We start from the raw sequence: 15,681 nt of genomic DNA on the forward strand, positions 1-15,681 counted from the left end.
GAGGAAAGTCACACAGCTGAAGGTAGGACAAGAAGCAATGAGTGGAAACTAATCAAGGAGAGAACCAACCTAGAACTAAGGAGAAATTTCCTGACAATGAGGACAATTAAATCAGTGGAATGAGTTGGGTGCTCCAACCTTGGAGGGTTTTAAGAAGAGATTGGAAACCATTTGTCTGAAATGGTATAGGGTTTCCTGCTTGAGCAGGGGTTTGAACTAGAAAACCTTCAAGAACCCTTCCAACTCTTATTCTATTAATTCTGTCTATTAGGGTAAAAATATTCTACAAAGGAAAAATCCCATTCTCCTGGGCTCTACTTCATTTCCCTCAGGTTTCTATAATGGACTTCACTTTGGCTTCACTTATTTGTCAGCTACTTCTTACTTTAATAACTGTTTGTACAATCCAATAATTCCTAGATGATCTGAATGTGTAAAAATCCTATTAGCCATCATTCCATTAATAGTCAATATAGAAGGCCATTACAATTTGCTGCATTTTACTAAATGTTTATAAAGATTTAGCAATCATCTATTTTGGTAGTTAGCAGAAATAAGAATGGATAGGCACACCACCCACTTATTTCCTTGGGGAGGCAGCATCAAGAACAGAATTAGATTATTTACCTTTTCAGTTCCATGTCAGCCACTGGTTCCTTTTCAGCAATTGTCTCCTTTTCCTCTTCATTTTCCTTATGATCCCCATTCTGCTCTCCTTTTGCTGGTGTGACTCCTTCTGGGCCATTCTCTTGGCTGTTGACTGTTCTATTCTCCTTCGCTTCAGTCCTCACCCTGCGGTGTCGGCTACGCCTCTGACTCTGCCGGAGCCGAGCCCTGTCATCAAAGCTTACGCTTCCTTTGCTTTCCTGATCATTGACATCACAATTCCCGTGAAATGATTTGTGATGCCATTCTTCCCATTCCTTCTTGGCCTGAGGAGATGGGCTTCTCTGGTCATCCCGGATGCTGGGGCAGGGTTTGGACCCTGGGGGTTTTTGTTCCAGACTTTCTCCGTTTGTCTGCTCTGGCCTACCTCCTTGATCACCCTCAATCTTTTCTAGGCCAGAGTTTTCCAGTAACTTCCTTTTCCGAAAAATACTGGCATTTGGATTGAGCAGAGGAGGTTCATCTTTGTTGAGGCCCTCTTGACTGGACATCTGCATATGTCGGCGGAGCTGGCTAGTCCGCTGTTCCCACACAGACATGTGATGTCTCCTTCTCCTGTCCCTCCTGGGAAAGGAAAACAAATGGGTTCAATTCATCTGTGCCCTGTCAGAAACATAAGAACACATACCAGTACATACAGCATGCAACTAAGACCATACAAAATCACATATTGGGACATGATTCTCTCTTTCCTTGAATTTCATGAATGCACAGCAAAATCACAGTATCTCCAGGATAATAAGAGAATCAAGTCCACTTGCATGATGTCAACAAATCACTGGAAGACATTTCATTCCACATTCACTGGGCACATGGCAATAAGCTCGAACAACAGGACAATGAGGCCAAAGACCGAGCACATTCACAACACTGTCTTCGTGAAAGCACCCACCAGATCACTTAAACATATGGCATCAGTCTGCATGTACTGCAATTTTAATACGCTTACAGTACAGTAAAAAAAGTAAGTGTTCATCAACAAGCAGGGGTATGGTAAAGGTGACTTAAAGTATTGCATGCAAGCACAAGGGCTACTCAGGACTGGCCCATTTAGTAGGCAAATGGGACATTTCCTTTACTATTCTGAAAGGGGGGTGATTAGCCAACAGCCTAAAGAGGGAAGATGGACCCAAAGAAGTACATGCACAGGGCTCAGGAAGAAGTAGCAATAGGGGAGGCATGCGGTACCAAGTCCCATTCAGCTCAGTGCCAGGGCGAAGCAAATGCATCCAGGCTGATCCAGTGCCCCACCAACCCCATATTTAGAGCCTGGCAGTGCTTAGGTTCTCCTCTCAATTCTTGGATTCAGTCTGTCACCTGAGCCTGCAGCCCATAACCCACTGTTCTGAAAGTAGGTCCTCTTGGCACATATAGAGGATAACTAAGAAAACTGCTCTTCTCAGTTACTAGGGAAATTGTCTGTTAACATGCAATATTTCTACCCCTGGTGTCATCAAACCTGTACCTCATATAATCTAACAGCTTTAAGGAGCAACTGAAAATTGTAGATGATGCTGTGCAAGTGTTTGTCTGTAGCATTGAATGTTCCAAGGGGTTTTTGCTGATCTTATAAAATTGTATACCATAATTTTATAGACAGACATATGGACACAGGAATAGAAAGACACATGTCTGACATATTGGTAAGCAAACACACAAGATACTGACATACATTCAGGTCGTACATGAACAGTTTGAATACACACTCAATTTAATGGACTGTTTGCACACACACACACCAGTGTAGTTGTCATAATACAGCTTAAGTTGGTTCACAGACTTGTTTCATACATAGAAGCATACTCTGCAAACAAACATAAAACATACTCTCATACTTGTATAATAAATACAGATTATAGACCCACGCTGATTCGGACTATACGCACATAAACACTACTAGATTGAAACATCCATCCATTCTTACAACATAAACATGAAACAACACATACTTGAACTCAATAGCAGGAGTCTATCACATACACACATGTAACCTCTCACAACAAGCAATCACATGCACACATACAGATTACTGGTACGTGGTTCCCACATCGACATGTGGTGTCTTCTCCTTCTGTCTCTTCTGGGGAAGGAAAATGAATGCATTCAGTCCACTGCAATGTCACTGATGGTCCCAGCACTCAGAATCCCATATAATGCACAAGCAGAAAACCAAAGAACTCTTAACACTTGTGCATAAATTCACTTCTGGTGAAATGGGTGGCTATATAAATTTGTTAAATAAACAAACAAAGATCAATCCTAATCCATTACTTTCATAGTGAACATTAAATATAAGCCAATGTTTATGACTTTGGAATACGTATTTTCCACAGCTAAGAAGGTCATTTGTATACAAAAAAATGAAATACATAGATATTTGTTCTGCACTAGATTGAAAGAGTGTTGAAAATGCAGCAAAAGGTCAAAACTTTATGGGAAGCTAGACTATGTGTTTTTCCCTCCTGAAGCAGGATATGTTGTTTTCAGTCTGTGGTGTCTTATTTTATTTTATGTTTTTAATTCCTTTAATTCTTAATTATATTTTGTAAGCCGCCCAGAGTGCATTTGAGTGGATGACTCTATTAAATCTAATAAATAATAATAACAACATGCCATCATTTGGTGCTGAGACAGTAATTGTACAAAGGTTTTTTCTTCAAACTGCAGAGATCTGAGGTCAGTTTCTGGCATTGCATTTACGACTATCAGTATATTAGGAAGAGATACATAATGATAGTAATGATGCCCTTAAGTCAAGTTTGCCTCCTGGTGAGTTATCTTGGCAATAAAATAGAAATGATGTCATTGCTTTTTCTGGGTTGTTTGATCAATCTTCATTACAGCCAACAGCTAACTAGCGGCTGCCATTTGTTGAAGCGTTTTGTTATACAAGAATTATTTAAATATTTCATCAGATTCACCTATCTTGTATCTTGAACACAAAGAAAATGCTTTTTTGATACTTTGCCAATATTTTATAAAAGCATATTCAATCAATGGCACTGTACTGTTTTGCATCTTTTATTTATTTCCACTTGTTGCTACTTCCTAATATGAGCACCTCCAGAAGAAATAGCTCTATATTTCATCTTGAAAATAAGCAACCAATTTTGGGTAATGGGAATATTATAGTGTTGAGTGATTTTCATCAACTTTAAAAAAAAACACAGTAAAAAAAGATAGATTGTACTACTTTTGAACTTCCTCTAAAATATAGTTACAGAGGAGTATTAGGGCATATTGAGAGTATTGAATCTTCAGCAGAATCTTCACTGTCTGCACAATCAAAAGCAGGAGTTGTCTAATAGAAAAGCTGAAGTAAAAAAATGGAAATAAAAATATATTTAGGCCCATTTTCTACATCATGAAAGTTACATGTTGGATGGTCTCCATCCCACATAATTTTGAGAGCAGTACAACATAAATAGAAAAAAATTCAGTACAACCTCCGAATCAACATTCTTCTTTCTAGTCTATGTTATGCCTTCCACATATCTTTTATATTCTTAAAATATTGCAGAAAAATGGAAAGTGGGGGCAGAAATCATAATAGTTTTATGAATGAAAAATAACTCTTAAACATACAGATAAAAATACAGGAAGATTCATCTGCTAGAAATGATTGATGAACTGTGGATATACTATATTTGTGTCTGTTTTGGGATAATACTTTAAATAAAAGGGAACATAGTTTTGTATACAATTCTCTATTTGTACTATCTATAAAATTATTGGTAGTTGATTTAAAATCATATAATTAAAGCAACAAAAAGAATGTTAATCATGTATTAATCAATGAGTTGATGAATTAATGCCAGTGCTCTATCACTAGCACATACTATCAGTAATTATATAATACTATGGCACAAATTGTCAGGCACAAAAGTCCAGATTCACATTTTAAGGTTCAATTAAACTGATTTATTGCTAAAAACCTATGCACAGGAATCTACTTGACTAATGGTCGGCATCTGCTTAGAGATAGATAAGGGTCAATGGCACTCAAGGCAGTTGGGCTTTGTTATTTTGTGTCTACATAAGGATTCTAGGTTTTTCACTGCACTTCTAGGTTCTGTCATCCTTCTCCTATAGACATAAAGGTAATTTATAGCTTTATGCCATGTCTTTCTGTGAATAAACATGCATGGAAAATGGAATGTGTAAGACCCACTCAAAGCAGGTGACAAGGTCAGAAAGGCTTGTTCAAGATAGTCTCCACTGACATAGCATGAAGAAAATAAGAATTGGTTCAAAGGAGGTCCGCCCAGATGTTTCACAAAAAATTGCCCCAGAAGAAAAGAGGTCTCATGGGAATGGAATGAGACTGCGGTGGAAAAGGCCCAAGAGTTATGAGAAAAAGGCCAAAGTAGAAAAGTTGACTCTAATGGACTAGTTAAATCTTGTTGAAAAATATAAAAATATACAGGAATTGTAGCTTAATGGAGCAATTACTGTATACAGAGCTCTTTGGATCTCCTCAGGACAAATCTCTCAGCTGAAATCAATTTTTTAACTGTATGTGCTTCCAAGAATCACATAGGTGAGATGGATGGCTATATATGTTTACTAAAATAAATAAATACATACTGGATGTTCAATATATGTAGCTTAAGACATATGTATATGTCCATGCATATATGTGATGCATTTATACCTATCATAGATCACATATGTGAAGAATATGAGGAAAATATAAATCTTAGTTACCTCAATAATTATTAATTGTCTGCAAAATAAGATATAAGGTTTATAAAATTAACTAATCCCTCATTTGCATATACCAATACTTCTGCTTGTATCATATACAAAGCACTCACACACAGAAGCACTCTACACACAGAGTACATATTTTCCCCACTTTCTTTCAGCAGAAACAGAAGGAAGGAAGGAAGGAAGGAAGGAAGGAAGGAAGGAAGGAAGGAAGGAAGGAAGGCAGGAAGGCGAAGTACTGGGTAGGGAGGGAAATTAAAGAAGTTCAGTGCCTTATGATAGAATGGATTTCATAAAAGGGCCTGGTGGCTTAGCAGACTAAAAGCATTATGATTAACACCAGCTGTCTGCAATTACTGTAAGTTCGAATCTCACCAGGCTCAAGGTTGACTCAGCCTTCCATCCTTTCTAAGGTAGGTAAAATGAGGATCCAGTTTGTGGGGGCAATAAGCTGACTTTGTATAAATATACAAAAGTATGAAGGCTATTGCTTAACGCATTGTAAGCCGCCCTGAATCTCCGGAGAAGGGCGGCATATAAATCAAATTTTTAAAAAAACAAAAAAAACCCAAGCAATTTCCACTCATTCATTTCTTTTCACAGACCTTCTATTCTTTTCAAGTATGTATAATAGAACCCCAACAAACACCACTCTAATTCCCAGAAAATTATCTGAGAGAAATAACTTCCCCTTGGAGAAATTAGATATTTACTTTTAAAGTTCTGAAACATGGGTGTCCTCTACAACACGTGACTAAATTACTTGATGGACATGCCCCCATCTCTGTATAATCAAGATATAAGATTATCCCCAGAGATTCTGTTTTCTGCCCAAAATTAAGGTCGGTCTGATTGATCTGAAAGTGTGGCTTTACGTGGAGCAAACTGCTAAGTGTGCGGTAACAAAGGGCATAAATTACCATTTTCTGGTTTGGGAAAGGCTGCAATTGTGCTTTAGTAAATTATATTTTACCTGCTATTGGGGGAATCTCCTCCTGGCCCAGAAGTCCATCAATTGTACCAGCTGGAGTCACAAATGTATTTCTGCTTGCTGAACTATAGTGCCCTCTCCCCCTTCAGGAGGTAAAGATGAAGGAAGCTTGGACCCCAAGCCTGTTCCATCCTACTCAGGCCCTCACATTTCTGGGCATTGGGACAACATTTGCACAACTTTCACTGTTCAGTTTGGAGTGTGTTATTAATGATTTCACTCCTTACTGGCACATGAGCTCTCTCAAAAGTGTCATGTAGATATTAAGAACAATGAGGGAGAGGTGAGTCCTGGTGTACCACACAAGAGAATGCCAATGGTGCAGGCCTCTATTCTCTTCTCTCTCTTCAGTTAGAGTCTACTACTCAGGGAGGAAGAGAAACCCTATAAAACAATATCTCTGCCAATCCTTACAGGTGGTCCAAAGAGATACCTTCATGGTTGAAGATATCAAACTCTGCCACTGGACAAAGAGGGCAGTAGTGGGTTCCACTTACCTTCGCTACCTGTTCGGAACTGTGAGCTCACATGCGGCACTTCTGCACATGCGCAGAACCTTCTGCGCATGTGCAGAGCATCTATGATGATGTCCGGGTGGGTGGGTGGAGCCTCCTGCCACCGCCACTACTGGTTCACCCGAACCATGGTGAACCAGTAGAAACCCATCACTGAAAGAGGGGTACATTACCTCCATCTAAGCCTACAGCAGGTTATCCATAAGACTGACCAATATAGCTTCTGTCTGTTTTTGACAATTGAATCCACACTGGAATGGATCCAGATATTCCATCCATCTGAAACTCTCTGCCCACCTACCTTCTCAACAACTTTCTTTGAAAAAAGAAGGAGGGAGTCTGGCAATAGTTTTCTAAATTACTAATAGTATTATTAGTATTATTGAGAACCATGAGAAATTTGGTAGATGTTACAGTTGCTTGATAGGAAGAATAAGTCCCTCTCTTTTGTTTTGCATTTTTCTAGCACTTGAGTACAGACTCCATTAGTGTAAGCATTTATAAAAATCTGCTGAAAATATTAATGGAAACAGCATCAGCAGTTTTGATTGACGGGTCTGAAAAAGATTGAATGGTTGAACCATCAACATCAAATAGCTGGAAATATTTTGGTCATCCTTGCCTGGACTTTTAAAAAGTAAAGTTTAATGTCCTTCATGAATAAGATTCACCTAGCCTAGCAATAACTCACATGGTTTTTCTGCTAGAAACTTCTAAAGATTGTCCTTGGAAGCTTCCATATGCCAAGCAAACACTATATCTTATTTTATGTTTTCTTTCAATCTTACAGATTATGTTCTACTCTTTCTTTCTGAGAGTTATGACTGTAGCACGTTTGGGGATGTAAGGTAATGTGGCCTATGATGAATGAGACTGGCAACTCACTCTATAGCAGGCATGTTGGGAGCAGACATTGGACTGACTTCTTTGGCTTTCTGCAGAGCATGCTTTTGATTGAAAGCCTCTTCTTCCTCCTGCTCATCCTAAAGAAAAGGCAAAGGCACTGGTTAAATAGAAGAAAAAGTCACATACTTTGAATGAATGATTTACATAATTATCTCAAGTTGCAACACTAAGGTTTGCACTATCTTTAAATATGCTTGAGATCATGGGTGAGAAAGATACATGGCCTTCGGCCACCTGTATGATAGGCCCAGGTGTACATAAACATTCCTACTAGAAAACTACATTGAGATTTCTGCAAGGCTTCAAAGATCTATAAAACATATATCCAATCTACAGGTAGCCCTCAGTTTATAGCCACTCATTAAGCAACTTTTCAAACTTGCAATGGTACAGAACGAGTGGTACTTATGACCGCTCCTTGGAGTTCCAGCCATTACAATGTCCCCGCGGTCTCGTGATTGTGACCTGGGCCCTTAGCATCCAGGTCACAATTAAGACATTGCAGCATCCCGCAGTCATGTTTTCATCATTGGTTATCTTCTTTGCCAGCTTCCCTCAAGCAGATTCAATCAGGAAGCCAGGAGGACATTGCAAAAGGCAAATATGGGATGTTCTTGCTTAATGGTGAAGGCAACCAGAACTGCCAAAATTGCTGTCTCTAAGCAGAATGGCTGTGTGATGCTTTGCTTTATGATCACATTGCTTAGCAATGGCAATTCAGGTCTCAACTGGACAATATATCTATAAAATTATAATCGCTGCTGTTATTCATTTTTACCCTTCCATCCACTTTTCCTGCAATCAACTCAGAGTATTTTAATATTGCTACCCAAGCCAAAAAAATCAAAATGTGCATCATCAAGACTGGTCAAAGACTGTAATAAAGTTATTTGATTTGATTGAATGTACATATAAAATGATGCTTTTCCCATTCAGTTGATTCAAAATTACAGTCTGTTTCCTGGCTTAATGGATCATAGAGTAACCTCAAACTGTGAGATGAAAGGTAAGTAATAACAAAAGTAGCAAAAACAGTTGAAATGGGAAGTGAAAAATGACCTGTAGTCCTTGAATATAAACAAGTAATGCCCTTGCATGTGGATTTCATCTATAAAATTTCTATGCTTAATAACAATAAAATATAGTATTAAATATTATATTCTGCTCATTCTCCAAACTCATCAAAGTAGCTCACATGTAATTTTCTCACATGTCTTATATAGGAGACAGTCAGATTTTGGGCAATACAGAAGACTATGATGTTGTATCATGAGCCCAAGAACAGAAATGCTATATTTACAGCTCATTTCCAATGTACACCAGTTTAAATCACAAAATCATAGAATCATAGGACTGGAAGGGACTTTGGAGGTCTTCTAGTCCAACTCCCTGCCCAAGGTAGGAGACCTTATTGCATCCCAGACAAATGGCTATCCAATCTTCTTTTGAAGATGTTTACTTTATACTTTTTTTTTCTTTTCCTGTTTTAAATATTCACTGATTTTTTTTTAAAGTCTGTGGTGGGGTATAAATTTGAATAATAAACAGAGATGATAAATAATATTTTAATGAATTACCGGTACTTATATAAAACATCACAGGCCTTTTCCATTTAGAGATGCATATTTATCTGACCCCAGAGGCAAATTTAAAAAAATAGATTATTATATTCTGTTTCACTCTTATTGACTGTGACAGAGATTTGTCTGTAATAGAGGGTCTTTTTAACATCCATATACTACAAATGATTAATGCAGCTGGACTAGAAATTAGAGTTATGACATGGTCTATTTCTATTTCTACCAAAACACCATTATGATAGCAGCAGTGGTCGCAGTTTCTTAACTGACTCACTACATATTTTCTAATAACATGGATCATAAGCATACAATTTCTAGTGAAACTCATCTAGGCATGATTCCAATTTATAACTGTAATTTAATAATTGCACAAGTATCAACAGGCAAACTGGAGAAAAATGAGTGAGATTTGTGATACTGAGCTCTTAAAGAGATAACTACAATAAACCCGGATGACTGTAATGAGAAAGAATGATTATATCTGTAAACTAAGTAATCTGAATAGGAAGGATGTAAGCCTAGCTGAAATGAAAAGAGGTTTTGCCTATTTGTGGAAGAAACTCGCAAAAGCTTTTCAAATAAAATCAGTGGGGAAAATAATAAGTAATGGGACTTTAAGAAAGTGAGAAGGCAGATTCTAAGGATATGGTCTCATTTGTGATGGGTACCTGTCCTTTAGAAGTTTAAAACATTTTTGTTGCCAATTTAATTAGCATTGCTTATTCTTTTCTTTTTTTTTTGGCTTGCCTCTTTATTGTGCAATTCTCTTCTTTTAGTTAATTGGATTATTTTTATTGTTTTGAAAACCATTAAGGTGATAACTACTACAGAAGGATGAAAGGTCAGGAGAAGGGATGTCTCCTCCCTCTTCTAGAAAAAGGGGTCAACTTATTCTCCAAAGCACCTGAAGACAGGGCAATGGATGGAAATTAAAGTAGGAAAGAACCAACCTAGAACTAAGGAGAAATTTCCTGACAGTTAGAACAGTTAATCAATGGAACAACTTGCCTCCAGAAGTTGTGAGTGCTCCAACATTGGAGGTTTTAAAGAAAAGATTGGACAACCATGTATCTGGAATGGTATAGGGTGTTCTCTTTGAGCAGGGGATTGAACTAGAAGACCTTCAAGGTGCCTTCCAACTCTGTTATTCTGTAATTCTGTTATTCCTAAAGTTATTATTACTAAACTCTGGCTCCTCAATTCCAAATATGCTTGGGCAGAATAGGACTCCTTAATACTGATAAAAAGCTCCTTACATTGGCTGAAAAAGATCTTTTGTTTTATATTAATGCTCTACATGCCAGGTTTAAGCTCTTGACATTCTGTCTCCCTAAAATTTAAGTTTGGTAAATCAGGATTGAAAGTATATCCTATCAAAATGATACAATGATACAATGATTAAGAATACATTGACTTCTGAATTATTAAGATACAGTAGATTGTTAATGCTACAACATTTTATTACCTTTGTCAGTTCCTGTGCATTGGCTAGGTTGTCCACAGCGATGGCCAAGAATACATTAAGTAGGGTATCTAGAATAGTTGAGGGATGAATGAAACTTCACATTAAAGCAGCTAGATGGAAATCATTCAGAATTCTGCCATGTAGAAATTTACTGATTATTCAAGTAGGAAGGGTTTTAGCTTTCTAATCTAAACAATGTCTAAACAATAATTTCATGGGGAAAAGAAAATAGAACATGGATAGACATTTCAATCAAAAAAATGGCCTAAGGAAAAAAGAGTGATGTCCCACTGATTTTTAAGCCCAGATGTACAAAGATGAACATGCCATCTTTTTACCTTCCAAACCCTGTGAAACAGCCTAAAATTAATTGCATGTGTTCTCACTGTGACAACCTTGAAACTTGGAAAACATCATGCAAGTTAATTGGCCAATAAAAGAGTACAAAAAGATAATCCAACCATTATCCCACTTCTCCATCCAAGTATTGAATCTAGTGCTTTTTAAAAGATGAGGGGTTAAGTAACATGCTGACCTATCAAAACCAACGGTGAGGCACTAGTTTGATGTATAGTAACTTAATTTTTTGAGGAGAGTAGGGAGAGCCTAGAAGCCAAGAGGGAGGGCTCCCAAGTTGCATGGAGCACTAATACTTCAACTATAAAAACTATTGAGTACTGAAATTGGAAGTCTGTTGAACGGAGATGATAGTGTGGGAACACAGTGGCATCGAATCAATTCAGGGCTGGCAAAAGCCTTACAGATTTGACAGAAGTGCTCCCATTACTACTTTCTATGGTCAAATGTTATAACTTATATTTCAAAACAATACATTAAGAAGGATACAGTTCCCAAACAATGTGAGGACTATGAAGTAGATGGATGACCACATTCCTGAGCTGACGCCACCTTGAGAGCGAATTCCATTGTACATCACTTCATTCCAATCTTCACCTGTTAATATCTAAACAAAGAGTTGATATGATTTCTATTCTACCTCTCCTCCTAAGTTCAAGGGAGCTTTCAGAGGGATCTCCCTTCATTTTATCTCATAACACCCTTCAAGGTAGGACAGGCCAAAAGAGAGTGAAACACATATAGTTAATTCCATTGGCTAAGGACTCCCATGTGCTAGTCCAATTCCTTCAGCAGGAAGTGCTACTGTTCCAGGCATAGGCAGATTACTAATACTAAATTGTAAACACACACAAAAAAGATTTATTTCCCCCCCAATTCTAGTTTGTTTGTTTATTTGTTGTTTGTTTGTTAATTATATATAAGATAACAGATAAAAGTGTAAACATGGTTTTGAATACAGGAAAAGGATATGAGTTAAAAGAGGTATTAGGACAGGGATGGTAAGCACGGTGATGCTCTTATGCACACCCCTTACAGACCTCTTAGGAATGGGGTGAGGCCAACAGTAGACAGTCTAAGGTTAAAGTTTTGGGGGTTTGGGGAAGAGACCAGAGTCAGGTAGTGCATTCCAGGCATTGACCACTCTGTTGCTGAAGTCATATTTTCTGCAATCGAGTTTGGAGCGGTTTACCTTAAGTTTGTATCTATTGTTTGCTTGTTGTTTGCTAGGTTGTTTGTCTCTAGGTGAAGGGTAATAGATTGGTTAATGATTGATTCCATGACTTTGCAGGTGATGCAACTAGGCCGGGGTTTCCCTTTTTGAAGATAGAGATGACCGTGGCTAGTGACTATTGTCTAAACTAGTGTCTAAACTAGTGAAGAGTTTGTTTCTTTAATTTAACCATAGATACCTTACAATTAATAAGTTAGTTGTTATAGTTACAGTTATAGTTGTTTATAGCTAAAAATACAAGTGGAAACTTTGACAATAGGAACATCCAGTGGTGAGTTCCAACCGGTGTTACCACCAGTTCTCTTTGCGCACACGGTTTGCGCGTGATCACCGCTTGCATGCTCGCTTCGCTTGCATGCGTGCCAAACTTTTATCAGGTTCGCCTGATACGCCAGTTGCGCCCCTTTCTGGACTGGGACTCCCTACACATGGTCACTCAAGCACTCGTCACCTCTCATCTGGACTATTGTAACGCTCTCTACATGGGGCTCCCCTTGGGGTACACCCGGAGGCTCCAACTGGTGCAGAATGCGGCCGCGCGGGGGATTATGGGAGTGATGGGGTGCTTCCATGTGACTCCTCTCCTGCGCGAGCTGCATTGGTTTCCAGTGGACTTCCGGGTGCGCTTCAAGGTGTTGGTGATCACCTTTAAAGCGCTCCATGGCTTGGGGCCAGGGTACTTACGGGACCGCCTTCTGCCACCAATAGCCTCCCACCGGCCAGTTCGCTCCCACAGAGAGGGCCTCCTCAGGGTGCCATCGGCCAGACAATGCCGGCTGGTGACCCCCAGGAGGAGAGCCTTCTCTGTGGTGGCACCTACCCCTTGGAACAATCTGCCCCCAGAGATACGAGTGATCTCCGGCCTCAGGACTTTTCGTCGGGCCCTAAAAACTTACTTTTTTCAGTTAGCCGGTCTGTCTTGATTTTAGGGTTGGTTTTTAAAATTTTGATACTGATTTTAAATTGACAAATTTTAAATTATGGGCCAAATTTATTAATTATTTTAAATCTGTTTTTAATTGTAATATTATGTATAAATGTTTTTATTTTGGCTGTTCACCGCCCTGAGTCCGAAAGGAGAAGGGCGGTATAGAAGTTTGAATAATAAATAAATAAATAAATAAATAAATAAATAAATAAATAAATAAATAAATAAATAAAATAAACTTGCACTCCACGCAAGCACGTTAGGTTTCTGCCCAGCTGAGGTGCTATCCAATCTGCTGCGCCTATCAGCTGGGCTAAAAAACAAGAAATAAAGGTAGGAATAAAACGGGGGTGGGTGGGACGGCCCAGCTCCCAGTCAAAGAGAACCGGTTTGGTGACATCACATCGTCACCACTATTGGCTCGGCCGAACCGGGCCGAACCAGGAGCAACCCACCACTGGGAACATCTCAAAACTCAAATCTTCATTTCATTTCATTTCTGTGTTGCCCATGCCCAGACTTTATATAAATAAGAAAAGGCTAGGATAGTGTAGTGATGGGGAGTCAAAAAAATCAATTGGTGGATTGTTATTAAGGAATGAAGAATTGTACTGGGTGATTATGGTAACAGATAACTTTGACAATAACTTGAAGAACTTACATATAACTAGGTATGTTGATTCAGTAGAATGTTAAAAGAAATGAGCAACGAAAAGTTTAAAAAACATTTTGTGAAGAGAAATAGTTTGCTAAGCTTCTTCGTTTTCCCTTTTTATTGTATGATGATCGGTAGTTTTAATTGTGTATCAGCTGGTCTGATCAAATTATTCCAATTATAATTTGTTCACATATGAATTCTAGTTTTTGCCCTTACAATTCAAATTTATTTAACTATTAAATCATGTTGGCATTTTTATTAAATTGCTGTTGTAGAGAGGCTAACTTTTTTAAAAAATGTTATCTTTGCCTGACAGAAAGAAAATGAAACACAAAAAGGAGTTGAACCCATTCTTGGGAGTTGATTTGAGTCCTATGCAATTAGCTTAAGGTCCATACTGCTTTTGTACCCACTCAGTACTGACTGATTGTTGAACTGATTTAATTTCTAAGACATCGCAATCAAATGATGCTCCATGTTGCACAAAGATAATTACAAAATGTATAAGCATACAGTATCTAAAATATAATAAAACAACAATTACAAAGAATAGTATAAAACATATTTATGGTGTTCTTTCAATAAATTAAATTTTAAAAGCCCTCTGGAACAGCTCTGTTTTGACTTGCTTCCAGAAGGGCAATAACATTGGAATTGATGTAGCTTTTTAATATAGTTTTTTTAGGGAAGTGTTCCATAATTGAGGGTTCTTTATTGTATAACTGTAAGCCGCCTGGAGTTGCCGCAGTAAGATTGGTGGCATAGAAGTTTAACAATAAATAAATATTACAAAGAAATATTTCGTACTAGTCTCGTCCCTCCAACTTCACAGTAGCAGGGAACTACAAGTAATTTTTCTGGAGATATTTTTATAAGGAGAATTGATTTTAGTTAGAGTAGGTGGTCTTTAAAGGTAAATTGGTGTCAAACCAGGGGTAAAATCCAGCAGGTTCTGACAGGTTCTGGAGAACCGGTAGCGGAAATTTTGAGTAGTTCGGAGAATTGGCAAATACCACCTCTGGCTGGCCCCAGAGTGGGGTGGGAATGGAGATTTTGCAATATCCTTCTCCTGGAGTGGGGAGGGAATGGGGATTTTTCAGTATCTTCCCCTGCCATGCCCACCAAGCCACACCCACAGAACCGGTAGTAAAAAAATTTGGATTTCACCATTGTGTCAAACTATATAGGGCTTCATAGGTTAAAATTTTCACTTTTAATTGCACCAAATGTGGGGCTTGTTATCTTGCGCCCTCTTATTTAAATATTTTCTTAGCAATTGACCTGGTTCACACATCTTACTAAGCAGTAATGTGATTTGATAGTGGCTTTGCAAAGCATGTGATCTGCAGCTAGGCATTAAGAACTGTTCAACAACCACAATTAAACAAGCCTTAAATTAGCTTGATCTGTAAGCCAGGCCACAATGTTTTATTTCATCCTTCAAAGTAAAATTCCAGTACTATTTATTATTTTTTTCAAGCTGACTGATGGGGAGAAAATCCTTATTTGGATCCATTGTTCAAACATTTCACATCTGTTAATTGACACTTAACTAATCATGTTATTTTGGATTTGGAAAGGTGGATGATAGTTTGGCTCTAGAGAGAAATTTATATTTCCTCCAAAATGATTTTTTGAAGATATAGTCTCAGATTTCCCAGTTGTTCCAAA

General features: G+C 38.1%; 1 protein-coding gene across 5 annotated transcripts in view; it reads right to left on the reverse strand.

The window, feature by feature from the left end:
- CACNA1E (calcium voltage-gated channel subunit alpha1 E) overlaps positions 1 to 15,681 on the reverse strand; it is a 453,280-nt gene that overhangs the window by 84,099 nt on the left and 353,500 nt on the right. For 3 of the 5 annotated variants that reach the window (XR_015733193.1, XM_034409672.3, XM_060690121.2), the window contains exons 19-23: positions 11,680 to 11,797; positions 10,834 to 10,901; positions 7,768 to 7,865; positions 2,690 to 2,746; positions 628 to 1,230 (exon numbers count right to left, since the gene is read on the reverse strand). Coding sequence is in view for 4 of the 5 variants with exons in the window: in XM_034409672.3 (XP_034265563.2) it covers positions 628 to 1,230; positions 2,690 to 2,746; positions 7,768 to 7,865; positions 10,834 to 10,901; positions 11,680 to 11,797 (944 nt within the window). In the remaining variant the exon portion in view is untranslated. The remainder of the gene's footprint in view (positions 1 to 627; positions 1,231 to 2,689; positions 2,747 to 7,767; positions 7,866 to 10,833; positions 10,902 to 11,679; positions 11,798 to 15,681) is intronic. The other 2 variants (XM_060690120.2, XM_060690123.2) reach the window with 1 other exon arrangement.

This window comes from Pantherophis guttatus, chromosome 3 (assembly GCF_059756535.1).
Source record: "Pantherophis guttatus breed Tessera chromosome 3, ASM5975653v1, whole genome shotgun sequence".
NCBI classification, from domain to species: domain Eukaryota; kingdom Metazoa; phylum Chordata; class Lepidosauria; order Squamata; family Colubridae; genus Pantherophis; species Pantherophis guttatus.